At 53.2% G+C, this 26,528-nt stretch overlaps 2 protein-coding genes across 7 annotated transcripts in view; one reads left to right on the forward strand and one right to left on the reverse strand.

The window, feature by feature from the left end:
* Positions 1 to 26,528, forward strand: part of ralgps2 (Ral GEF with PH domain and SH3 binding motif 2) — a 61,881-nt gene extending 35,353 nt beyond the window's left edge. For 3 of the 5 annotated variants that reach the window (XM_039734508.1, XM_039734510.1, XM_039734509.1), the window contains exons 10-21: positions 16,379 to 16,516; positions 16,601 to 16,691; positions 16,785 to 16,852; positions 17,013 to 17,148; positions 17,325 to 17,476; positions 17,745 to 17,799; positions 17,955 to 18,023; positions 18,227 to 18,332; positions 21,342 to 21,434; positions 21,696 to 21,801; positions 21,890 to 21,981; positions 25,722 to 26,528. In XM_039734508.1, coding sequence (XP_039590442.1) covers positions 16,379 to 16,516; positions 16,601 to 16,691; positions 16,785 to 16,852; positions 17,013 to 17,148; positions 17,325 to 17,476; positions 17,745 to 17,799; positions 17,955 to 18,023; positions 18,227 to 18,332; positions 21,342 to 21,434; positions 21,696 to 21,801; positions 21,890 to 21,981; positions 25,722 to 25,751 — 1,136 coding nt within the window. In that variant the 3' untranslated portion in view covers positions 25,752 to 26,528. The remainder of the gene's footprint in view (positions 1 to 16,378; positions 16,517 to 16,600; positions 16,692 to 16,784; positions 16,853 to 17,012; positions 17,149 to 17,324; positions 17,477 to 17,744; positions 17,800 to 17,954; positions 18,024 to 18,226; positions 18,333 to 21,341; positions 21,435 to 21,695; positions 21,802 to 21,889; positions 21,982 to 25,721) is intronic. The other 2 variants (XM_039734511.1, XM_039734512.1) reach the window with 1 other exon arrangement.
* Positions 1,237 to 16,236, reverse strand: angptl1a (angiopoietin-like 1a). 2 transcript variants are annotated; one of them, XM_039734513.1, is made up of 5 exons: positions 16,074 to 16,236; positions 3,428 to 4,264; positions 2,540 to 2,733; positions 2,118 to 2,388; positions 1,237 to 1,832 (listed from the first exon to the last, which is right to left on the reverse strand). In XM_039734513.1, the coding sequence occupies exons 2-5, from the start codon at positions 4,224 to 4,226 to the stop codon at positions 1,645 to 1,647; spliced, it is 1,452 nt and encodes a 483-aa protein (XP_039590447.1). In that variant the 5' UTR covers positions 4,227 to 4,264; positions 16,074 to 16,236; the 3' UTR covers positions 1,237 to 1,644. The 2 variants fall into 2 exon arrangements, with proteins under 2 accessions (XP_039590447.1, XP_039590448.1); XM_039734514.1 differs by lacking the exon at positions 16,074 to 16,236 and adding an exon at positions 4,839 to 5,175.

A 26,528-nucleotide genomic window follows, 5' to 3' on the forward strand; every position in this document is an offset into this window, starting at 1 on the left:
ACACACACTGCAGGACTTTGTTCATTCACTCCCTCACCACCCCATAGTTTCTATACTCGGTGGCAGCATTAGCTTCCCCTAATTTGATCGGAGTGCCCAGTGGCGTCAGCTGCTCATTTCAGGTCTGCAGGTCAGGACTTTGACGTCGCTCCTAAACCTCCATGACTGGCCGTGTTCAGTGAGTCCAGTTATCGGTGAACTGTCACCAGCTGTTTCGGGGAATACCTAAGGGGGCAAATACCTTTTCACGGGGGTCAATACTGGTCTTGGATGAGTTTATTACTTGAATGTAGAGTAGAAATGGTGTTCTCCTCAGGTTCTCTTCATCTAACATTACATCTTGTCTGAGGACCTGAAGACATTTACTGTCAAAAGTAGAGATTGGTGGGGAGGGGGCCAATACTTTTTCACAGCCCAGTGATTCCTTCAGCTGAAAGTGTGTCATTCCAATGTACGCGCACCGCTTTGACCTTTCCTTGTGTGTCCCCGTTCAGCACCGCCAAGTGACGTGCCACGCCCGGAGGTGACCGATGGCCTTTTACGTTTTAGCACAGGGTCTCTCCGTGACGTTCGTGTGCTGTCGGTGCTTTTAGAGCTCCCACTTCAGGGCATTACGTGAACTTCCACTCGGATTTTACTTGGTCTGCAAGATTAAAGATAAGTTGTATTTTGTTTTTGTGAAAATGCAGAGCAAACTGAGGGAATTAAATATTCATCACCTATTATTATTAATATTCAACGTTTTTATTTAACTAAGGGGAGCGCTCAGCTCAGTTTTACGTCCAAGCTCGGTGAGTTCAAGTGGTCCGACTGGTGGCCCCCAAGTTCCTGTGGAATTTCTGACTCGGATTTATCGCCCATCTGCTGGCAGGTGTGAGGGGAATTTTATCTTTTTCATGTGTCCGACTTTCCAAGATGGCAGCGGTGCGATCACATGATCGCTTGTTTTTCCTAGAGGATTTAACTCTTTCACGATGTGCGTTCTCCTAGGAGATTGGCAGAGATCTCGCGATTGGTATAAAATGGTGTCACGCGGAGCTTACACAACGTACCTCTGTGCTGCAAGTTCAGCCCTGCCATCGTGCCCCTCAGATCTGATGAGTAAAGGGTGGTGCCCATTGGGACCGCTGCAGGAGTGACCTCCCTGCCCAGGTGTCATCGCTGAGCGCTTCTGACGGGACCCCTCCGGCTCACGAGTAGTATAGCGGGACCTCCGATGTAACAAACAGTCTAATGTAAAAATATTTAACTCTTTAATTATTTAAACAACACATAATTGGGAAAACCATTGAGGCAACATGATGACTGTGCGCACAGCTGGGTTGGCCCCCGGGATTCTCCGACTTTCACATGCAGGTAGCTAAAATGAGAAGTGGCAGGGGGGCTTTTCTTTTTTTTTTTTTTCCCCCTCGATTTCCTGTTTGCAGCCTCAGGTACTCGTTTCGGGTGGCATCGATGAGGGCTGAGGGCAGCAGTCTGGAACTGTTTGTAAGCGGCAGCTGGTCAGAACTGCTGCCAAGGTGCCCACGCCCGCACCCTCCACGCGGGGAGTCGCCTCAGCCCAGGAGCAGAGCACTTCCACCTGCTAGTGTGCGTAAATCAAGAAGAAAGAGGCAGGCTTTATATACACGGCAGCGTGTAGCTTTAGTCAATGGGCCGGAGGAGCATTTGAACTCTCCGCAGGGAGTAGGAGCCTCCTCGGTACTCGGCCCAGTAGATCCCGTCCTGGAATTTGCTGCGGTACTGGCCTCCTCGGTACCAGACTCCGTTCAGGTTGGACTGAGCACAGGAGTTGTACCACCAGCCCCCCTTATGGAAGTGGGCACAGTTACCTGTCGAAAGAAACAAAAAGAGGACCGTGAGAGGCGTGGCGCGACATTGCACAAGAGCCGAGGTGACATCGACGCCAGTGTGCTGAGAAGTCAGTCAAAGGTAACTAAAGCTGGCCTTCTGGAGACTGCGGGTGAGGCGACTCGTGCGGTTAAGATGCCATCTTAACGGGCAGTGACACAAACTCGAGCGCCCGCTTTGCCCCAAGCCTGCAAATGACTCCAATAACCATCAGGCTGCAGTTTCAGAATCCTGAGCAGGCGTTCCCTTTCCCTCAGCTGCCATACCTGAGTAAGCATCCTTATCCCGATCCAGCGTGGTGAACTGCTTGCCATTGTGCCACATGAGGGAATCGCCGGCGTTGCCCTGGTACGTTCCCAGCCGCAGCCTGTAGTAGTCGGTCTCGGGCTCCACGTGGAAGCTGCTGTATTCGGCGTACACCTTCTTGTCTGTCCAGTCCTCCAGCTCGATGAGTAGGCGGTAGCTGCCCTGCTTGGTGAGGCTGTAGATGTTCTCCAGGCCCAGCCAGTACTCCTTGTCGATGTCCCCAAATCCTTTCTGAAAGGAGCCCGAAGAGAACAGACGTGGGCCATCACCCAAACGGGCACTTGAGACACACACACACACACAGACACAGAGCCAGTCGAGTCATGACTGCCGTCATTGGACACCCAGACAGACGTCCTACTGGTCCACAGACTGCTGTTACCTTGTAGTTCTCCCAGTTTCTGAAGAAGTTGACCGATCCGTCCATTCGCCGCTGAATGACCGTCCAGCCCCCGTTGTCCAAGCCGTGCTCACACCACACCTGCATTACGCTGTTGCTGTTTTCCGGTTTGACCAGGTAAATGCCACTGGCAGCGTAGCCGGCATTCCGCACGTGGTAGCAGTCCTTGAAAGGGCCTGCGGAAAAAAAGAAGGCACAAATGATCCGTGTGAGGATTTAGGGGTCTTTCAGGGTGTCCTCTCTACAGCCCCCGCAGTGCCAGGTGGAAAGTGTTATACGGGGGGTGTTTGGCACACATACAGTACGGCCAGCAGCTGATTAACCCCGCAACGCCTGGCAAAGCAAGCCGGGTCCCCCGTATGAGCATCTTGGGGTGATGTATTATTTTAGCTGATTGTTTTCCACGTGCCACTTTGTTCTTGAGTGGCGCCTAAACTGGCCACCCGGCTTTTGTGTCAGTGTGTCCCCAGAGGGCCACTGCCGGCTCTGCTCGGTGCCGCCTTTAACACTGGCCGTGACGTCATCGGACACATCTGTGTGACGTCTTTACAGCTTGCCTGGCACTGCTCGCGTTGCAGCTAACCACTCGGGTGCCGATCCCCAGTCCAGCTGTGCCTGCCAGTGGGCAGCATGGTCAGCCCCTAATGTTAACTCGGCCGGCTGCCTAAACTGCACAGCGCATGTTGCTGCCCTCGGGGCCTCGCGCATTGGCCGTGGTTGGCCCATCCCTTAATGGCACGCTGGACTGGGCTATGCCTGGGTCTGCTGGGCTGATCAAGTGGCCACAGGACCTCCTCTAAGCCCACCTGGACTGGTGCTTTACGTCGTGCCATACAACCCCACCCTCCCCGCCATTTCTATCGGTCCTACCGTCTGTGTTGACAGTGATGAGAACTGGAGGGATCCCAATGGGGCTGCCCGTCGGGGACTTGTTGAGGACCATCTCCTGTTCCTGGGGGTACGCCGGGTTTTGGTCCCTCTGGATTTCATTGCCCCCATAGAGGATGCTGGTGTAGCGGTTATTGTGAGGGATGTTTGGTGGCACCACCTGCACCAGCGGTGGCATGACGGGGAGGTCCTTTTTGTTGAAGGTTCTCATGCACTGCTCTTCTAGCATGGAGATCATTATGGACTGGTTGTTGACCAGGGCCGCCAGCATGGAGTAGTGAGCCTCCAGCTCCTTGTAGCGGCTGCCCATTCTGAACATCTCTGAGGTGACGTTGAGTATGCGGGTCTCGAGCTGCGAGATCTCTAGCGAGTTGTCGCGCTTGCGGATGATTTCGTGCAGCAGCTGCATGTACAGCTGGGTCACCCGGGAGTTCATGTTGCGGCTCTCCTTCCTCAGCAGCTTCATCTCGTTGACGATGTTGCCGTCTACGTCCACCACCAGCTGCAGGGTCTCCATCTCCCGCTTCTGCTTGGTTAGCACATCTTTGACGTTCTCCAAGTCCATCTTGGTCACCCTGTCCTTCTCGAGCGTCGGCCCCTTGGAGTTAGCACAGATGGGTCCCGTGACTTTCTGCTGGGGAATCAGGAAGGTGTAAGAGCATTTCTTGTTGACCTCGTACTCGTCTGTGGAGCGGGCTCGCCTCCTGCTGGCGGCCTGCTTGCTCTCGGCCAGAGCTGAGAGGCAGACTATCGACAGAGCGGTCCACAGCAGGGCACGCATGGCTCGGTGCTTTCAGGTAGCCGGGGGGACTTTGGTATCTGAGGGGAGAACAAAAGGGCAAAAACAGACAATGGTGAATTGTTAGGGTGAAGAGCGCCAAGCTGACAGAAAAAAATACGAATGGAATGAGTGGGTAGGAGGTGGGGCGGGGCGGGGCGTCACGCGTGATGGTCCTCGGTGTGTAGCTGGGCTGGACAGACACACAGACACACACAGGCGGACCAAGAGGGAGACTCGCCAGACCTCGCTGTACAGGAGGGCTCCCCGGCTCCGGCCCCAAACTCCACACTTTCCACATCTGGTGCCCAGACTTCCAGACGCTTGAATTAGAAATGTCATTTATCACAATATTCTGAAGACTTGTAAACAACAAGAAAAGGAACAGAGAGAGGAGAGAGCGAGACCCCCGCCTCCAGTGGTCTTCACGCTTAAGTCGCGGGCGTCTGCCAGGCCGGCACTGCCGCCTTCATTTGGCCTGAGAAGCCTGTCAGATGCCATCGACTTGCACATGTGAGCCCAAGAGGGAGGGAGGATGAGCGGGGAGAGCTGTGCCAGGCCCTGACGCCATCTGCAGCTGCCGAGAACGGCCGCCTTTGTTTATCCTCTCCTTACCGGCCGGCCAGCTGACTTGTGCGCTGCTGGACGTCACCCGCTGGGTCTGATGTGCTGGAAGTTTAGTTTATTGGCTTGTTAATTTGCCGTTTGCTTCATTTCTTCTCTGCCCGTTAATTTCCTGTCACTTGATGTTGCTTCCTTGTTTGAAGCATCGGGTTAATGGGCACTCGGTGTAGATTGTTATTACGATAAAAGGCGTTGCAGAAATACTCGGGCTGATTAAAAACTCTTAAGAAGTCCAAGGCTTCCAAATGTTGCTCTTCTGTTGTGTTTCACTCCGCCGTCTTGTAACTGGCACACGCCAATGATGGTGACGTCTTGTATGTCCACTGGCACGTGAAAGGGCTCTGAATGCCAGCTGGACACTGAGGAGCTAGCAGTGTGTCTAGCCCCGCCCAGTCGGCTGCCAATCAAGCGCCACCGATAGCCCCTCCTCCTCCTGTCTTCAGGGTGAGGCACTAAACATGGACTGAGGAAAAGTGTCAAAACAATACCATTTATTATTGTGTAGCCCAAAATCACACGAGTGCCGCAGTGGGCTTTAACTGAGCCCCTGCATTTGACAGCCTCCCAGCCTTGACTCTCTAAGAAGACGAGGTAAAGTTCCCAAAAAAAAAAAAAAACACTTCTAGGGAAGAAATCTCCGGAAAGGCAATTCGAAGAAAGACCCCTTTCAAAGTATGGTGGGTGTCAAAAATAGAAAAAGGGGGGTCAATACAACACAATACACAGAACAGAACAATACAATACGATAGGAATATGACAAGTACAGAGCAGAAGTCGACAGAAGATGATATCCCATAATAGGATCTGGATTTGTTCAGAGAGTCCTGGAGACCTCGGACATCAAGCTGCCTTCCCCTGTTGGCTATTCCACCATTAGAACATACAAGTTAGAAGTTCATGGGACTCGCTACACAGACCTGTGTAGCTCCGCCCCATCACCTGACGCTCATGCATATCAACCTGTTTAGCTCCACCCCATCACCTGACACTCAAGCATATCAACCTGTGTAGCTCCGCCCTATCGCCTGACACTCATGCATATCAACCTGTTTAGCTCCGCCCCATCGCCTGACACTCATGCATATAGCCCTGTTTAGCTCCGCCCCATCGCCTGACACTCAAGCATATCAACCTGTGTAGCTCCGCACCATCGCCTGACACTCAAGCATATCAACCTGTGTAGCTCCGCCCCATCGCCTGACACTCATGCATATCAACCTGTGTAGCTCCGCCCCATCGCCTGACACTCAAGCATATCAACCTGTTTAGCTCCGCCCCATCGCCTGACACAAGCATATCAACCTGTTTAGCTCCACCCATCACCTGACACTTATGCAGATAGCCCTGTTTAGCCCCGCCCAGGTGGTTGGCATGCATATGAATACATTACTATTAGCCCTTCTCCCCCCCCCACCCCATGTTTTACGTGTACTGACAGTTTGTATGAATTTGTAACAAATAAGTTGTGAAGTTTTGAAGGTGAGGTAAAGACAAGTTCTGAGGTGGGCAGAGAGTGGCGACGTGTTGTATGTTGATCAGCACCTAAAAGTGTGAATTTCATAGGACCCGTCCTCTGCCACTTAAGCACACAAACTGCTCTTCGTCTTCATCGTCTCCTCATAATGGTCCTGTATTGCATGTTGTACGCATGTAGACTGAAGTGGGGGGCACTGGTGGTCCACTGCTTCACAGTAAGTAGTCCGGGGTTCACAGTATGTATGTTCTCAATCTCCCCCCCAACACATCCCACCAGTGTGTCCATGTGGGTTTCCTCTGGGTCCGCTGGTTTCGAGGTGAGGCACTTCGACTCATTAATCATGGTGGGCTGATGACTGGCGACACGTTAATAATAAACATTCACGTTGGAATCTCGGAGAGCTCTGCTCATGGGACAGTAATGGCCTGTAAACCTGCGGTGATTTCACAAGAACACGATGAGTGATTAATCATCGGGCCTCTCCGAGCCAAATACTGACATCTTGGGCTTGCCAGATTACTCGGCCCCCTGCGTGTGAGGAGCTCTGCTTGAGCCCCCATAAGCCTCTGCTTGTAATCGGTGTGTTTGTGTTTAGTAGTCACTGGTCACCCAGTTGGACTTTGGGGTTAAAGGTTAAGAGTGTCACACATTCAGTGATAAGTGACCTCCTCAGTAATCAAGAACTGTGCGGAGTGTCTGGTCAAAGACACCCACCCATCAGAACTGGGCCAGTTGGTGGGCTCGCCCTAATGGACTGGTCAACGAGTGGGGAGCTCTGAGAGGACGTGGGCAGATGTAAAGAAAGAGAGGTTAGGAGCGGGCACTGATACAGCGCATTGCCGCACCCACCGTATGACAAACCAACTCCGGTTCCCAGATTGGGACCCGAGTGCAGCCATGCAATGGGTGGCACACCTCGGCACCACACAAGTTCAGATGGAACGGAACCAGTGGGAGGTTTTTTGCAGTGGCTGGAGTGCCAATTCTGCCACCAAGTTTTCCCTGCCGGTTGGAGGGCCTACTTGCAGGGCTGGGTGCAGGTTAACGTCGTACCCAGGACGGGATGGCAACAATAAGCTGACTGATTATTCACAGGACCCTCCCTGATTTCTGAAATGCCAAGGTGAGCCAAATGCTGACGAGTGAAATCGGGTCGAGTCCTCGTCATCGCAGGTAGATTTCTTCCCAGGTAACCCGATGGTGTGGCCCAGTAAACGTTTTAAACCGCATTCCCGTTTAGGACTTTGTGGCCTGCGCCTGTCTGTCACACTCGGCCCCCCCTCTGCACGTGTTTACTTCACACTCCGGCCCACAAAAGAAATTTCCAGAGGCCGGCGTTCTCCTGGTAGAAGTGACGCGTCTCAGTAGTCGAACGTGCGGAGCTAAACTCGGCCACTCAGTCTCGAGAGCGGGAGGTGACGTGTTGAAAGTGTCCCAATGCAGAACTGGTTGATGTTCAGATCCCTGCATCGTCGTCATCCAGAAGCACACGGAGTGGAATGGCGGCCCCCACAGGACTCGAGAGTGACGTGTGTGTGTGTGTGTGTGTGTGTGTGCAATCCGGGAGCTGAATTGACTAAATGCATTTCTAAAGCACAAGACGGGGATCACGGACGTCGTTGCTCATTTTCTGATGGTGACGTTTTGTTTGAGCAGTTGGTATCATTTGTAATGGAAGCATCGCCAGGGTCGTCCGCGTGACTTAATGTGACATGGCGGCACTGTTTAAGACTAGAGTTCCTCTGTTGGGCCAATGCAGGGTTAATGTTTGCATTGCGCCATCTGTTGGAATGTACTTCGTAACGCTCGTTTTACAGTTCATTGGACTTTTCATTCCAACAGATGGCAATTCACAAACATTAGTACTGTTGTTTGCTACACCAAGAGCTGTGTGAATGAGGTAAGTGACACTCCCATTATATATATATTATATTATATATAATAAAGGAAAACGTGAATAAAAAATCAAAAAGGGGAGATAGTGGGAGTCTGTCTGCGTCTCCTTTGAAGCATTCTGCTGATCCGCCCTTCATGATGTAGCAAAGGGAGAGCCGGAATCATGAACAGCCGTGAAGAGGACACGCTGGCATCCCAAGCCCTGAGATGAAGACCACCGTGATCAGACAGTGGGCTCCAGGGCGCTAGTACTTTCCCTGTCAATATTGTTTCATTTCTAGTCCTTCTTTTTTTATTTCAATTTTCCTTTATTAGGTTATAGTATTGGTCGTGTGCACCATCTGTTGGAGTGAAAGTGCAATGCATTGTGTTGGTACCCGTGACAGATCTCTAGGAATGTCGAGAATGTCGCCCTCGATTGACAGTGTAGGGCTTGTGGCCCACGCTGGCACACTGTTGACGCTTCTGCACAGGGATGCGGGCACTGAACTGGGCCAGTTGTACAAAATCTATTTAAAGAAATGAGGTTTGGTCCTAGGTCCATGCCTACACTAGAGGGCGCCAGTCACAGTCAGGAGGCCATTGATGCTGACGTGTTCAGTGACATTGAGCATGTCGCCTCCTCTTAAGCCGTTTGTGTGACAGGGAGGCTGACAAAACTGGACTGGCATGGCGGCCTTGCGTGAGCCATCAGCCTTGACGCTACGTCACTTGCAGCCTTACGGGCCCAGTGGGCATACCGCAGTATTTCAGTGTCCTCGCCTATGGCTCCTTATGAAGAATAGAATTAAGAAAAACGCTGTGCGTCGCAGAGGGCCGGCCGTCTGTATCTACTGGGGGTACGGCAAATGAGGTGCCCGTGACTCCGGGTAATGTCAGGTTTGGGAACAAACAAATGATTCCAGCAGGCATGGTGAGTGTAAAGACTGGAGATGAGCATAATCGGCTCGGCTAGAGGGGTCCGACCGTCAGCCCACAGTTGGTCCATCGCGCTGTGTCCAGACGCCGTGTTTGACAGACATTAAGCAGAGAAGAATGAGTGAAACGCTGGGTTAGTGTGGCACAGCTCGGCGTCGCTCATGCCAACTACATCAAATACGGGAATCTGAGTCAACGCCCCTGTGGGCCAAGGTGACGCGTCCTTTTGTGACACCTACAAGTATCTTGACAGTGCTTAGCTGGGAGGCTGGCACAAAGCAGAGGGCACATCCATTACAGTTGGTGACAAAAGAAAAGGGCAAACCCAGCAAATGTGGGTGCCCTTTGAAATAGAAATCATGGTGTCAGCTAGAGGTCCGGGAGTGATCCAGGGGTCTGACGTCACGACACCGCATGCCCTCGTAAGTATGATTTTGGTGCTTGACGTTTATGTGATTGAATCTTCTCGACTGGCTGCCCTTTTCACACGGCACACTTGGGCTAAACTCGAGCGTTCTGGGTAGTGATGGGGCAACTCTGAGCTTGTGTTTATGTGATTGTGCCCTCTGGCTGGCTGGCACCCAGTCTCCAAGTTGAGTCGAGGCCCTGCCGTTGGGTGGGTGGGCTGTCAGTTTAAGGTTTTTGTGTAAATGTTAATAATAATGTGGACAAATAGTGCAAGATAAACCAGCAAGAGGCCTTTATAGTGTATGGCGCCTTTTCAGCGGGCACCTGTAGGTGAAGCGAGGTGAACTGGCATCCCTGATGCTTTCCTTACACAGCCTGCCCATCTCGTCCCGCTGCAGGGCGCTCTATTGTCACTTGTGGCCGGCCGACTGATTGTTTAACTGGTCTTTTCATTCCCAGTCCTCGGCCCCCCTATGGCCTAAACCCCCCACTCTCCGTGCCCCCCAGCCAGCCGTCGTCTTTGTTCAATTTGCTCAACTCTTTTTCTTGCCGTGCCCTGCGGTGCTAACAAACGTGGGAGTCCTTGACATTTTGCCGTAACGTTTAAGTTTTAAACTCTCTCTGTGGGGGTCTGGTCACCTCATTGTACCTTAATGATGATGACCAGCACTAACGAGGGGTCTGCCTCACAGGGCCTGACATCGGAAATGTCCAGAGTGGGCCTGCTAGATTTGACTGAAGTGTCGCATTTAGTGGGCTGCTTGTTTTTTATTGAATTCCCGGTGGTCCGGTTCTTTATTAGGCGCACACACTGCTGCAGGGACGTCCAAGTCGGACCCTGTGGTTTTGCATGCCAGCCATTTTCTTCATTAGTAACCAATTGCTGCTGCTGATGGCCCCGACTTCCTTTGCCTCGTTTTCATTGATGCGCTTTTTGAGGTTTTGCCTTTTTTTTCTTTTTTTTTTTTTGTTTGTTTCCATTCCCTGCAGCCAAACAATAAGGGGCTGCAAAGCGAGCCAACAGATGCCCAGCCACAGCGTATCGGTGGTCTCTAACCCTCCTGGAGGGCCACCATTTTTAATGGGAAGCGAAATTGTCTTAATGGAGCACATTATTGAAGTCTGAGAGGGTGGGCCGTCTGAGCGCTCGGCAGGTTCACTTTGCCCCTCGTCTTGGGTCTCGACTGGCAGATACAAGTGGGATCAATTACCTGCTCATCTGTTTGGCTGCTGCGCTTGTAATCCTAAAGCTCGAGTCATTTCATCTTTAAGGAAAAGTCCTAATTGGTTCCAAATGAAGACGATGGCTGGAGCAGAAGCCGCTGCGCCCCTCCGGGATGCCACCCCTGATGTCGAGGGCCTGGCGCTGCGGCCTTTCAGCCTTAGTAATCCCCATCATCATCATCATTCTTTACATTTTATATAGCGCTACCACCTCCATACTGCAAAGTGCCAACGCGGCACCACCCGCGAGGATTTCACTGCCCGCTACCCCTGGCTCTGCTCTGCTCTGCTCTGCTCTGCTCCTTGTTAGTCACCATTATGAGGATAAAATGAAGGGAGCAAACTTCAAAGAAAAAGAGAAAAGAGCGCTGAGAGCCCAACGCTGTGCCACACGTGCACGTTGGTAAATGTAGAATGGCGAGCGAATTAAACAAGAAGATCAATTGGAGGGAAACTTTGGGGGATGAAAAGCTGCCAGCGTGGTGGGCTGAAGCCGAGAGGCCATTTGTTAGTCTGAGGTGGTCTTCCCTCTCAGTCCGTTCACCGGATGTTCAGATTTTGTTTTAGTGGGTCGTCTGGCGGTTTGAGACTCTACACTCGTGCCAGTCTTTAGTTCTTGTTGGCCTGGTGGGATTCGCTGAACGGGTCCCGACGACTCTTCCCGTTTTATTGCACGGCAGACGTAGCTTTTATTTAGGCTGATGCCCCCCACTAAAGTCCGGCACGTTTGATTTTGTCTTCCTGCTTGAGGGAGAGCCGACAGCCAATGGGTGCCCACCGGGGAGTACGGTGCAAAGAACGCAGCGATGAGGACTAAGAGACATGCCGGGTTAGGACCTCGTGAGCTGAAGAGGACGTCGCCTGTTTGAGGTCTTCTGGTTTATCGACCACAAAACGATGGGGAGGAACAAACCACAAAGGAGCGAGATTGTGCGGCGCTGGCTCAGGGCTGAGGATGACTGTCGGTCAGTGTATGTGATGTGGGCAGTGACCCTCGGCTGTGTGAACTGGCGTGGCCCGCTCCGATGTGCCATCCATGGAGTCGAATGTCCCTGGTGGTCCCCTCCCCGTTCTCTCGTTGGTTGGTGTGCGCTATGGACGGGTGATACCAAAGCAAGAAGAATCTCAAAGTGTTTGAGCACTCGGCCGACATGAGGGACGTGCCACCTGCCCTTTCTCAGAAGAGGCCTTTAGTTAAGATAACTTGATGGGCACCACCTGTGCAAATGTTTTTTACAGTCATACATACATACATATACACGATAGCCTAATAGTTCTGTAGTCACACACACACTGTCTTGGGGTCAAAGGTGTCGTGTCCATTTATGTGTTATCACTGACACGGGGTGACCCTCCTCTTTCTGAGATGGCTTTCCTCGTAATTTAATCACCAAAAGGACTTTTTCCTCTTGAGGGTTACAGTGCCAACGTTTGCTCCACCCACACACACACACACACACAGTTGTATTTGACAGGCCCCAGCCACCTCCTCCTCCTCCTCCTCCTGCTCCTCTTCCTCCTGCTCCACCCCCGTCTGTCACTGGTGACTCTCACTCGCGAGTTCCTGTTCAGACACTTCAGCCGAGTTTTGCTTATGGGCCCTGCTGTGCAAGCAGTCGGTGCCAGTGACCAAGTGTGTGATTTTGGGCAGCTTCCCAGAAAGTTGTGTGCCAGCCAGAGTTGTGGAGAAAGCTTCCTCCTCAAGGAGCTGTAGTCAATGCCCATCGGTGTGTGGCGCTTCTCAAGCCCAGTTGCTGCCCATTTTTGTTCCAGTCAGCGTGACACTCGCGCACCCTTTGTGCCCATAACTGATCTCCTTGTTTGACGAGTTAAGCCTCACGGGTGCCCGCATGACGTGTGGACGTTGGTCAGTTTGCCGTATCTTTAGACGTTTCACTAAGTCATGGCTCAGTTCACATTTCCTGCGCCGCATCCCCTCTTTATTGTAAGACCTCGAGCAGGTCAGAGGGCACAGACTGCTAAACTCCTTTACTGATTAATAAGCACCTTGGGTACGGGAAAGGCGCTATAAAAATAAAACGTAGGTATATTAGTATGAACAGCAGTTAGTGGCAGAAACAACCAGAAAGCTCCAAAGACGAACACAATTACAAGCCAAAGTGTTTCCTTAAGTGTCCACAACACAACACTCTCAGGTCAGAGGCACATACCCAGTCTGTAATGGTAACCAGCCACTGAGGGGCACCAGGACTGAACTGGCACAGTGCAGGGGTCCACTAGCTTGGTCATGGCCACCCAACCCAGGCTAATGAAGCTGTCGTTTCCCAGTTTGTGTGTTTTTGGGGGTCAATGTAGAAATTACAAAGATAAGTTAGGCCGACTCGATTTAGAGTATGCTACCCGTTCAGGGCATATCCGGACCCCCAGATCTGCAGCTGCCCGCTGCTAAACTCATTTCAAGTCACGACGTCCATCATCAGATGACACTTGGTACTCCTGAATGGCAAAACGAAAACGGACACACGAGTGTTTAGACCCCCTCCCTCAGTACTTCGTTGAAGCCCCCCGTGCCTGCCTGGAGACTTCTGGGGTCTGACGTGACACCGGGTTTGGGGAGTCTCTACCAAACTTCCCTGGAGACCCTCTGGGGCTCTGTCAGGGGGACGGCTGTTTTTAGTGTTGTGCAGAGCTGGTTGTAGGACCACCGTCCCGTGGGGTCCGGAGCAGGTTTCCTTAGGGGTCTCTTAGTACTTTTCTGCATTGTGCTTTCCCTCCAGCCTGTCGAGTCTCTCAGGCCCACAGCTTGATGCTGCCACCTCCATGCTTCACTGTCGCAGGTGGCATTGCACGGGTGACGAGTGGCGGTCCTGACACTAATGCGATGTTTAGAAGTCAAGTCGCCAGTCATGAGTGTGCTCAGGCAGTACAAGGGTGTGTTGTCCTGGGTGCTCATTCCTGACGGACCACTTGACCCATTCAAGAAGGCCACGATGGAAACGTCACCAAAGAAGAGTGCTGCGCTATGTGAGTCGTGCCACCCTGGAGGCTGTCGGTTAGCTTGAAGGGGTCCTTGGTATGTGTGTTGCTGTATGAGGTTCAGATTCTGAAATTAAAAACGTGAAAGTGAGGAGCAGCACCAGGGCAGTTCCACTCCACTGAAGAAGATGACGCCTGCGGGCACACAAACCTGTGATCTGATTGGCTGTCCTGAAGCGTGGCGGAGGTCTGCAGCTGGACCTGTCTCGAAATTTCAAACGCGACTGCCAAGGTGTAGAAACATCTCGGCGATGATCCGTAGACTGGGACGCGCCAGGGTGTTTGATTTCTAATGTCCTGTGTTCGCGTCATCGTTCTGGGGTACTGAGTGTGACTTCATGACGGGAATGAATGGAAACGATTTGAGGACAAAATGTGAAAATCCACAGCAGGCATCGCGTGGAGATCAGCGATTCTCTTTGCCAGGTATTTTAGTTCTTTCCTCCTTCAAGTCCTCATGAGCGTGTTAGTTAGCAGGTCTGCCCCTCGAGTAGCTGCAGTGCCAGCTGCCCGGTGGTCTGCCCGGCTTGTTGTGAGTTTTCATTATTTGTTAATGGAGCAGACCACACAGACAGGAGGCAGACAGTGGAGCATTTAGCGTTCCAGCTGAAATACAAGTTCAAATGACGCTGCCAATGAAACAAAATCAAATGCGGCGCCATCGCAGCCTCTGTGGGCACAGGGGTGGCATGGAGATCTGCAAGGCTCCACATCGGGCACAGGTTACTGTAGTTCAGGTTGCCCCTGCCTGTGTCTCTGTGTTACTCCTAGCGGGTCATCAGAGTTACCCAAGCACAAGCTGGCAGAGGCGGACACTGTCAGGGTCCTCTGTTTGGTTTGAATGACTAGACTGGCAGCACTGGCCGTACCGCCTGCTCCAGTGAATTTCCAGCTGTCTCCATTTACTGTCTGTGCGGTGTACCCATTTCAGGGCCATTGTTGCCCGTTCAGCACGCGTTTACCTTCACAACCCTCGTCGATCTTTAGATTTGGGGTTCAGGTGCCAACGAGAGTTGACATCAAGTCGGTTTGCCTTCATTTGAACTTCCTGTTATTTTTGTGTAAAACTCGCCTGACTCACAGTGGGGGGGCTCAGCTAACTTTGTTACTAATCCAACATACGAAGCGTCCTGTCACGTGACGACTGTCCGGCTGTCCTCGGGCTCCGCTTAGGTAATTTCCCCCCCATATGTGACGATTGTCCGGCTGTCCTCGGGCTCCGCTTAGGTAATTTGCCACCCCCGCCATATGTGACGGCTGTCCTCGGGCTCCGCTCAAGTAATTTGCCCCCCATGTGACGGCTGTCCTCGGGCTCCACTTGGGTAATTTCCCCCCCCAATACGTGAGGATTGTCTGGCTGTCCTCGGGCTCCGATTAAGTAATTTGCCCCCCCCAATACGTGACGATTGTCCGGCTGTCCTCGGGCTCCGCTTAGGTAATTTGCCGACAGTGTTGTTGTTTGCTCCCATAAAACTCGGAGTTGCCTAACAAACATTTGGCTGCCTGTCTGTGCCATTTCTGGATGCGGTTTGTGTCTCTGACTGCGAGCGCTCACACGCCGTCCCTGCCCCTCCTCGCCGTCTCTGCCACTCCTCGCCACGCTCTCCAATAGTCTCCGGTCGCCATGCGTGCCCCGCGTCGAGGTGTGCCAGAGATCTGTCTTCAGATGCTCTCATGTCTGCTTACATGTAAAGTCCCTGGCGTGCGGCCACAGCGCAGCTTAATTCACTACCCAGATGTGCACGCGCGCCTCTGCCAAATGTGTCGTCTGGGATGCGCCGGAGCTCCTGATCCACTTGCTAATTCGTTTAACATGACGTGACCTGTGAGCAGGCGATGTGGACGGGAGAAGGGAGCCTTTGTTCACGGAGCGGAGGTCTTGCGTGCCGTCCCTGTGTGTGTGTGTGTGTGTGTGTGTCTGTGTGCGCCACACTGCCCCTCCCTTGGACCTGCTGGGGTACCTTTTTCCAGGGCTGGGTGGGTGCTGCCTGTAATAAGGTGGGCATTGTGAGGCACAGTGGGGCGGAGCCTCTGGAATTCCTCAACACGAGTCGCTCGCTGGCTACACAAACAAACGGGACGGCTTCTGAGCACGTTGTGGGGTCATGTGTTTTTAATTAGCGCAGTGTGTGTGTGTGAGCACAGCCTGCGAGTTTGTGGACGACGCCTGTGTGTGTGTGCGCCGCACGCTCCTCGTGTCAAAAGGAACGGCAAGTGACAGACGTGTGTTTGTGTGGACCGCCGAGGACCCCCGTGTCACCACAGCCCTTTAGACTGTGCCGCTCGTCACGCATGCAAGCACCCACCTGGTGTCCACGTCTCTTTCCCTCTCTCTCTCTCTCGCGCCCACTCACGCTCCTTCGGTGACAGGGGCCATGGCGTCACTTGTCCGTGCGGGTTGAGTCCAGATGAGGTGCGGCGGGCAGGCAGGGTTGAGATCGCTTCCTTGGGATCACAGCTTCCTCTCTAAAAGAGGATCTGGCAGCTCGGCCCACTGCTGATGTCACACGAGTGAAGCTCCTCCTCCTCCTCCTCCTCACGCCTGACATCCCACATTCCTGGAGAGCGCAGTGGCACTAACCTTCTGGCGTCCTGGGCTTTTTGTTTGCAGGAATCTACCTGTCGGACCTGACCTACATCGACTCGGCCTACCCCTCCACCGGCAGCATCCTGGAGAATGAGCAGCGCTCCAACCTGATGAACAACATCCTGAGGATCATCTCGGATCTGCAGCGCTCCTGCCAGTACGGTAAGCGGCGGCTGTTGGGATTCTAGGAGCAGCGCGCCGGTGCCACGGGCCGCCCTTAACCCACCCTGTGCTCTCCCCTCCTAGACATCCCCCTTCTGCCGCACGTGCAGAAGTACCTCAACTCGGTGCAGTACATTGAGGAGCTGCAGAAGTTTGTGGAGGACGAGAACTACAAGTAAGGGAGACCGACGTGTGGCCTGGGCATGTAGTGGGTGGCCTGTGCCATGCTGAGTGTGTGGTCCTTTACCTCCCTGCTGATCTCTTGCAGGCTGTCCCTGAAGATTGAGCCTGGCACCAGCACACCACGCCCAACTGCCTCCCGGGAGGATCTGCTGGGTGAGCCTCAAGTGGCGGGGGTGTCAAGGGGGCTTTGTGTCTGTGTGACCGCGTGCATTGCTGGGTGGACATTTTTGTCCCCCCTTTCCTCCTGCCGTCCTCACAATGCTGGCACGACGTTCTTCCGTCTCACTTTCCTCCTTTCCTCCTGTCCCCGCAGGCCCAGAGGCAGCTGCCTCTCCACAGAGCGGACGGCGGAATCCGGCAGCGGAAGGACCCCTGGTGCCCTCCACCCCGCCCTCCCCGCGCAATCTACTCCCCTATGGACACAGGAAGTGCCACAGCCTGGGATACAAGTTAGTACCAAATGCTACATTTGAGCTCTACGGAAATCGTGGGCGTCATGCCCGCCCATCTCTTGGACCACCCCCACTTCCTGAGAGTCGCCTAGCGCCTTTTCTAGGGTCGAGCTATTGGACTGGCAGGCTGGCCCACGTTGTCACTGAGGTGCCCTCTCTGTCTCTCTTCCCAGCTTTATTCATAAGATGAACACGGTGGAGTTCAAGAGCGCCACCTTCCCCAACGCGGGCTCGCGCCACCTGCTGGACGACAGCGTGATGGAGAGCCACACCCCGTCTCGGGGCCAAGCCGAGAGCTCCACTCTCTCCAGTGGCATCTCGCTAGGTAATCGCCATTGCATGCAGGACCCCCCATTGTCCAGCTCTCCGATTGCCTCTAGAGGGCGTGGGCCTGTTGGCATCTCCATTGGCGATTCGCCCTCACCACCAGCAGCGGCCCAGGGTGGGAGGGAGGGGGGGGGTGGCGCATGCCAGCGGCCATTTAGCTTGGGGGGCACACAGCAAGCTGAATGACTGGCCCCGAAGCCATGTGGGATAGCAGCACCTGGACGGGCTGGGCGCATGTAATTAACAGACATGTTCTGTCTGTGTAGGCAGCAGCGAAGGATCTGAGCTCAGCGAGGAGATGTCCTGGCCGGCCTTTGAGAGGTAAACATTCTGTGAGGCACGAGTGCGGTGGGCCGGGGTCCTGGGCTTGCGCTCACAGGCCCGTCTCTCGCCGAACGCCCTGTTGTCATGTGTGTGCGAGCGAACGAGCGAGCGCCTGCCTTCATTCCGTGTAAAATGTGCTAAAAATCCAACAGGAACCGCTTCTATCATTCCCTCGGCCCCGTCACCAGAATCCCCCATCGAGGACACCTGAAAGCCAGCAGGTACTCTTCCTCTGCCTCGTTTTGGTGGTGGCCTCTGTCCTTGACTGGTGTGTGTGGCTTCATCATCTTGTCTGTCCTCTTTGGGGGTCCGTGGAGGGCTTGCCGACACCTTACAAGGAGCCTCACCAAGCGGCTCCAGAGTCCGTGGCTTTGCCGTCGTGCTGCCGCACCCTTGTCTAACGGTGGTTGTTGTGTCCCTCCAGCTCTGCGGAGTCCGAGGATCTGGCGATACACTTGTATCCGGGAGCGGTCACGATCCAGGGGGTCCTGCGCAGGAAGACTCTGCTGAAAGAAGGAAAGAAGCCCACGGTAAGCCGCTCCTCTCCCAGAGTGCATTGCTGAGAGGAGTTAGAAAGGCCAGCGGCTTGAACGCGAGTGGGCACACACCGTAAAGACCTCGCGCCCCCCGTGACGGGGACAGGCAAGTGGGTTGGTGGTACACTAAAATGGGGGGCCTTCTCCCCTTTGTTTTCTGCTTCCTTGGACTAAGAGCAGATTTGTAAAGGCCGTTGCTGGGGTCCTGAGATCCCACTGCAGGTCATCGTAGCTGACATGACAGAAGCTGGCCTCTTTCCTCATTAGCGACAGGCCGGGACAACTTGGCATTTTGAAGAGCATTTTCAAGCACATTGGGCTCCCTCGGGCAGTATGTGGGGTCACACACGTGGCCAGTCTTTAGGTGGCGTAATGAAAGATGGATTACGTCTGTGAAGGAGGAGCGGACCCCGTTTAGCCTGCATCCTGTCTGTTACTCCATCACCGCTGCGCCCGACTGGCATCCCGCACTGATTATTTACCCAGTCTGTCCTCTACTCGCTTTAAACACGGACTCGCTAGCGTGTGCTTCTAGGGACGTGTTTGAACATCGCGCTCTTGAGCCTAATTAACATCCTGTAAAATGAGTCTGAATGGTCCTGCTTCACATGTGGCCAATGTGTTGGCACCCCTCCACGAAAACTAACTTGAAACTGGCAAAAGTCATTGGCACCTGTTCGACTCTGCTTTCGAGTTTCGATTCAACAGAATATTTCAAATCTTCTTTCGGCTGCTCCTGTTAAGGATCGCCTGCCTCCATCTCTTCCTGTCCTCGTCATCTTGCTCTGTCACCCCCATCACCTGCATGTCCCCTCTCGCCACATCCATAAGCCTCCTCTTAGGCCTTCCTCTTCTCCTCTTCCCTGGCAGCTCTATCCTTAGCACCCATCTCTCATTATACCCCTCATCTCTCCACGGCACATGTCCAAACCAACCAATCTCGTCTCTCTGACTTTGTCTCCCCGCTGGCCCTCTAATGTCCTCATTTCTAATCCTGTCGATCCTCGTCACACCCAATGCAAATCTTAACATGTTTAACTCTGCCACCTTCCAGCTCTGTCTCCTGTGCCACCGTCTCCAGCCCATATAAGACAGCTGGTCTCACTACCGTCCTGTAGACCTTCCCTGTCACTCTTGCTGCTACCCGTCTGTCACAAATCACTCCTGACACTCTTCTCCAGCCACTCCACTCTGCCTGCACTCTCTTCTTCACTTCTCTTCCACAATCCCCATTACTCTGTACTGTTGATCCCAAGTATTTAAACTCCTCCACCTTTGCCAACTCCACTCCCCTCATCCTCACCACTCCTCTGACCTCTCTATCATGTATTCTGTCTTGGTGGTCCTACTGACTTTCATTCCTCTCCTCTCGTGTATCCACCTCTCCAGGGTCTCCAACCTGCAGATCACAATGTCATCAGCAAACATCACAGTCCACGGGGACTCCTGTCTTATCTCGTCTGTCAGCCTGTCCATCACCATTGTGAATAAGAAAGGGGCTCAGAGCCGATCCCTGATGTCATCCCACCTCCGTCACTCCTACCGCAGACCTCACCGCTGTCACACGTCCCTCGTTCATATCCTGTGCCACTCTTATGTTCTTCTCTGCCACTCCCGACTTCCTCATTCAATACCACAGCTCCTCTCGGTCACCCTGTCATATACTTTTTCCAGGTCCACAAAGACGCAATGCAACTCCTTCTGACCTTCTCTCTACTTCTCCATCATCATCCTCAGAGCAAACACAACAGAATATTTTAAATAAAAACCAATGGGACCCCTCACCTAATGTACTGCTACACAGCCTTTAGAGTTTGCAGCCCCTCCACACAGGCGATTCCTGGAGTTCTCCATGAGACGTCCACACCAAGACCCCCTGGGCAAAGCGGTGCACTGCGACCCCAAACTACACAACCACTCAGCAAGTCACAGCATACATAGATTAGCGTGGGGCTCCCAGCATGCCCATGCGTTTAGACGGCCCTGGTCTGCACCGGCCTACTCGTCCTGAGCAGACTGCTCCAGCTTGGGGGTCTTCTCCAGACGGTGTGTTTCAGTTCTTTCCATAGATGTTCGATGGGATTTAAATCGGGGCTCCTCGAAGGCCACTTCAGAAAAATCCTATGTTTTGTTTGTGGCCATTCTTGGGGGCCCCGTTGGAGGGTCCATGACCTGTTTTGTGATGTTTGGCTCCAGAATGTCTTGGTGGTCTTGAGATTTCACAGTTCCCTGCACAGACTCGAGGTGCCCCGAGCCGGACATTGCTGAGTCTCCGCTATGTTTCACAGTTGGTCTGCTGCTGTTTGTCTTTCTTATCTGCGGTCACAGAGCTGATGTGACGTTCCAGAAAGCTCCAATGTTGTCTTGCCTGTCCAAAGGACAATCTCCCAGATGCATTGTGGGTTGTCAGTATGCATTTTAGCAAATTCCAGTCTGGCTTTGAATGTTTTGGGGTCCTGATAGGTCTTTGAGCCCACTGTCACTCATAAAAGTGACGGATGGTGCCATTAGACACTTGAGTTGGGCCTGTTTGTCTTTGGATGTTGTCCTTGGCTCTTTGTCTGCCATTCTCACTGTCCCTCTGCCAATTCTGTTGGCTACAGTCCCATGGACCTGCACCTTCTTGCTAATGTTCGTCACAGGGAGATGGTGGTCTTCTAGCCTTTGCCCTTCACGTGCTTGTCTCTCATTTTCTCTCTGATCTCCTTGGCTCGGTGTGGTCCACATTTAGCGTGGGGGACACAGTGACACCAAAGGGCAGAGTGGTGACTTTTCTCCATTTTAATGTCTAGTTGCACGATTGGAGACGTGTGTGATATGAATTCAAGAAAATGGCGAGTTTGAAAAATCCCTCACGTTTATTTATTTAGGGGTCCCAACGAACGTGTCCGGGCCATTTCAGAAGATCTCTCTAGAATAAGCAATAAGCTTTTCACTGCCATCGCCATCTTGCTCGTCCATTAGCATATCGTGATCCGTGTGGCTCTTCTTGTTCTTCTGCAGGTGGCCTCCTGGACCAAGTATTGGGTGGCCCTGTGTGGGACTCAGCTCTTCTACTATGCAGCCAAGTCGCTGAAGGCTACAGAGAGAAAGCACGTAAGTGTGAGCGCCGACTGCCCCGTCCTGCCTCGCCCACCTGCCTCGCCCACCTTGTGTTCCTCCATACAAGCTGAAGACGTCACCTGGAGGTGCAGGGCTTGGGCAGTTTGACAGGGCAGGGTTGGACTTTTGGGAGTCAGCTTTGATGTGAATTTGCCCAATGGGGAAACTGGGGTTGGAGTAGGTCAGGCCTGATGTGAGGTTGGGGGGGGCTTCCTTTACATTCTGTGTGACGCTGCTGCCCGTGTGTCTCCACAGTTCAAGTCCACCTCAAGTAAGAGCATGTCTGTACTTGGATGGATGGCAGTAATGGCCGATGACCCTGAGCACCAAGACCTGTTTCTGCTGACTGACTCTGAGCATGGTAAGACGTGGTGGGTGGTCTGAAGTGCTGGGCTTCATGGGCAAGAGTGACAGCCGCTTGTGCTGACCAGTGTTGTCTTTACCCGTAGGAAACTCTTACAAGTACCAGGCTGGGAACAGAATGAACGCCATGCTGTGGTTCAAGCACCTGAGCGCTGCCTGCCAAAGCAACAGACAGCAGGTAATGGAGGGCCAGCAGGGCCGTGACGATTCCCAGAATGCACAGGTAGACACGTGTGACACGGCAAATACACGGAATGTGTCTCACGTTATCAGTAAAACAATCAATCGATATTAGTAATCATTGTTTATAGGTTTATGTAGCATACTGAGGCCTTGTCCCATTCAGAGAGTGGCAGAAAATGACCAAAACAACAGCAGAGTATAATGTGGTGACAAAAACGGGCGATGCCCTCTCGACCCCACCGTCACTGCATTTCCAGACATTTTCATCTGGCAAGCCATAATAATAATAATAATGTTTTCTAGTTCTTCATTTGTCACTTTTCTGGAGAGGGCATTAGAGCGGTCTTGATGAGAACAAGCCCTTCAGCAGGGGTCTGAGGGTCCCCAAGGCTCCCACCAAACTCTTGGCCATTGATTCCTGTGGCTAGCATGTGAAGAAAGGCTTTGGCGTTTCCATCCGTGTCCTCGTGTTGAACTGCTTGTCCACTCGGCCGATTCCCTAATTACAGTTGTAAGCACGTCAGTCCCGTCACCTCTTAGCTGACGCCTCACAGGTCTCGTGGTCGCTGGCCTGCGGACCTCCGCTAGTTCTGCCGAGGCTCTTTTTGGAGTACGGAGACTCGGATGAGGCCTCACTGGTGTTTTATCTACCTTAGGTGTAAACTCCTTGGACCCCACACAGCAGGGCGCTATATGACCTATCAACCCGTTTCCCCACCTGAATGGTGTCTGTCCCACTGCCTGACTGCAGATTGTGACCTACAGCCCCCTGGTCCTCCTCAGGAGGTGACTTTCCAAGCCCCTCGTGTGTCTCACACTCTCAGCTTCAATGTCCACAAGTCTTTAAAAGTCGTCATTCTGTCCTGGTCCTTCTGCCTGGACCGAGTCTAGTTTGGTATCGTCGTCATCATCATCAGATTTAACCAGCTTGTTGTTTGTGTTCTTATTCTCGTTCTTTACGTCTATCAAATGTGCCAAGGCAGTGACTGACCCCTGCTGGACGCCACGTTTAACTCCCTCTATTTATTTTAACGTCGTTCTTCCTGAACATTTTGTCCCTGGTGGTCTGCGTCTCCACGCTGGCCACTATTAAGAGCCAGATCAGTAATGTCACCTGCACCGCTCTGCTGGTCACCTCTTGTTCATTGCTATTTGCTGAAGTGCTTTTTCTTGACATGTGGTGTTACTCCGTTCCTTTCCTTAGTCATTTCTTCCTTTATTTTACCCGCGATGCCCGTTAAGCATACTGGCCCAGTTACCTTTTTATATAACAGGATATTTGATAGTTTCCAGTCTTTAGGAATTTCCCCAGCGTGCTGTGCTTTTTCAAACGCAACACATCGGTGGTTTCTCTCGGCACTTCCTGCCCTCTTCAAGCACCCCGTGATAAACGTTACACGGCGCTAGTAACAGAACTTCGCCCGCTGCCTTTTCCTACCCGCTCGGCCCTTCCTTAGTAGTCCCAGGAGGTCATCGGCTTCACCAAAATGCCAGCAAAGAGCGTTTGCTGTTTCACCGCCTGCACCCTCGAGAACGGAGCTCCGTCATCAAGTCGCCGTTAAACACACCGTGGCGTCTGGCCTTGTGAGGACTCTGCACAAATACAAACCTAACGTAACAATGGCATGCGATACTCCAACTGATCAGGGCACTTCGTCACGGTACGGTGCTATGGGGTCAGTGAAGCCCCTGATCCTGCCCTCCCTGCTCGGTCTTCACACCTGCTCGCCGAGATTCTCCATTACTGACCCGTGTGACACGTCCTGTCGGCCGCCCCACACCAGAGCCACCTGTCGGATTTCTGCTGCCACCGTCGGCTCTCTGGCCAGGTCGTCACTGGTATGGTGGCAGCTGCCTCTCAAGTGGAGCAGATCTTCAGCAGTCTGTAGTTTGAGCGACGGTTCATTTTCATCTTCAGCTTGTGTCTTGGTGGCCAGTGTAGAAGTTGTAGGCTGGACAGATGGCTCAAGTACAGTGGGTATAGTAAAGACCCCCCTCCCCCAAAATATTCTCATTTTTTTCCCATTAAATATTTTTTCCAGCTTTACTTACTCGATGCCATCTCTAACATCCAAGTGAAAGATCTCGCAGCTACAGTTCAATTCAGAAGACCCTAATGGAGACCACCGGCTCAGTTCAAAACGGAGAGTCGGGCTGATTGGTCAGATGTCACCGTGTATCACCTCACTGTCTCCTCGTGTTGCCTGTGCAGGACGCGGCCTTTGTGTTTTCGTGTGGACGGAGTTTGTTTCCATTTTCATGGCCCTGTAGCCCCTCGGTCAGTCGTGCACTGATGGTCCCGGGCATCACAGGTGCTCTCGGAGTATTCGCGGCTCCGACTTGTGAGGTTTCCGTCTGTTCACCTGAATGTCAGTCAGTCAGTCAGTCAGTCATCGTCCAACCCGCTATATTCTAACACATGGTCACAGGGGTCTGCTGGAGCCAATCCCAGCCAGCACAGGGCGCAAGGCAGGAATTAAACCCCGGGCAGAGGGCGCCAGCAGCCCACCACAGGGCACACACACACACACACACACCGGGACAATGTAGGATCTCCAGTGCACCTCATTGGCATGTCTCTGGACGGTGGGAAGAAAGCCACGCAGACATGGGGAGAACATGCAAACTCCATACAGCGAACCCAGACGGGTCTCCTAACTACGAGGCAGCAGAGCTACCCACTGCGCCACCGTGCTGCCCCTACAATACTTGGTCTCCAAATAAAAAAGCCATTAAAGGAAGTGTGTGTGACGTGACTCCTAGTTTTTATTGCAAGGTCAGAGTTACGTCACACTTTGGGGAGCCCCCCGTTGCTCCGAGGTCGTCGGGCGTACACTGAAGACTCAGATTTGCCGTCTGCTCAGTAGCATGTGAACCCGAGTGGCACACGGGGCAGGGATGGATGTGCCCACGTTCAACTCTGCCTGGCACTTGTGGGTAAGAATTGCTTTGCTGGCACCAGGAGGGGCCTCTCGCCCAGAACATGACGCACGTTTATTCAGTTGGCAGATTCTGTTTATGAAAGGAAAGCTCAATCTGGGGGGCCGTTTAGCCACAGGGGTACAAAGTGGGCCATCACAAGTGAGAGGCTCTAAAGCAAACCGAGTACAAAACTAACTGCACTTCCCTTCGTGACAAGAACCCCATAAGACCAGCGGCTCGTCCGCGTCGAGATTTGATGCCACTCACTAGCAGAGCCGAGCACTTGACGAGGAGCACGAGACCCCACAAGTGCCGACCCTTTGGCTACCCTGTAAGCAAACGTCAAGGATTTGAACTTAATATGGGAAGCCATTGTAGCGGCCCGTGCCCGCCGCCTTGGCCCCCAGACTGCGCTTTGAATCACCTGTGGAGGCCTGGTGGCACGTGCGGGTACCCCTGTCGGTCACCAGAGAGTTGCTGACGTGACGAGACCAAAGCCTGGACCAGGGGTCTTTATCTGTACCTGATACGGCGCATCGGGGTGTCCATGTTTCCCACTTTCGCTCCTAAGGCGGCCTGCCGTCAGACTGGCACTTTGGCATTTGTGATGTCTTTTGTAATTCGTAGGGCACATATTGGCTACAGCCCAGGTCAGTGTGAGAGCTGCTGGTCCGGCTGCCACCTTTGCAGTAGGGTTGGCGTGTCTGTGTTTCTTTGATTTCCGTGCCCGTTGGCACAGTGTGTAGCTCGGGTCGATGTGAGGATCGCTGGACTAACCAACCCTCCTTCTCCTTCTTCTTCTTCTCCTTCCAGGTCCCCACAAATCTCATGTCGTTTGAGTAGCCGCTGCTTCAGCACAAATGCGCTCTCCCCCTGGAGAAACGCCCGGCGGCACCACTGGTAGGTGAGGGACACACACCTGTCCACATTTGCACTGAGCCGAAGAGGAGGAGCCACTGCCTTACGGACCTGTTGGGGGGGGGTGTGTGCCATGTGTGCCAGCTGCCCGGAAGCACCTCGTGAGCAGGGGGTGGCACCTCGACTACTTTGCTTGGTCATATTTCAGAGTGGCAGGGCACTGGCATTCCTGGAGGCCTGACGACGAGGGGAGCGGCGCCCTCGGCTCGTCTCGTGCTCCTGCCCGCTCCTCCCTTCTCTGGTTAGCAGTATTAATGTGCGCCGCGCCGCGCGCCCCGACGGATTTTAGCGATGCTGCAGTTTTGTACCTTTTTGTGTCCTTTTCGTTTTCAGATTTTTATTTTTGGGTTTTTCTCTCTCTGTGCACCGTTGATGGAGCGGAGCGGCTGTAGCTTAGCCTGGCAGGCCGTCCGCTCCGGAGAGCTGGCAACGCAGTGGATGCCTTGCTGTATTTATTCACTGCCAAGCCTGACGGGCGAGGGAGGCTTGAGGGCCTGCGGCAAAGAAATCTCTATTTTTATGTGTAGCCTTTGGAACTTTATTGGGTGGGCCAGTCAGTGCGGGACCCTCTCACGTTACAGAGCTGCGCCGTGACCTCTCCGTCTGTCCGTCTCGAGATTGAGAGCGATGTGCGCTCCCCTTGCTGGGTGTGCCCCTTGGGGAAGCCAGCCTTTCCTATTGTAATAAAGGAAGTGAATTGTT

The sequence above is a fragment of the Polypterus senegalus genome, chromosome 14, assembly GCF_016835505.1.
Source record: "Polypterus senegalus isolate Bchr_013 chromosome 14, ASM1683550v1, whole genome shotgun sequence".
NCBI classification, from domain to species: Eukaryota; Metazoa; Chordata; class Cladistia; order Polypteriformes; family Polypteridae; genus Polypterus; species Polypterus senegalus.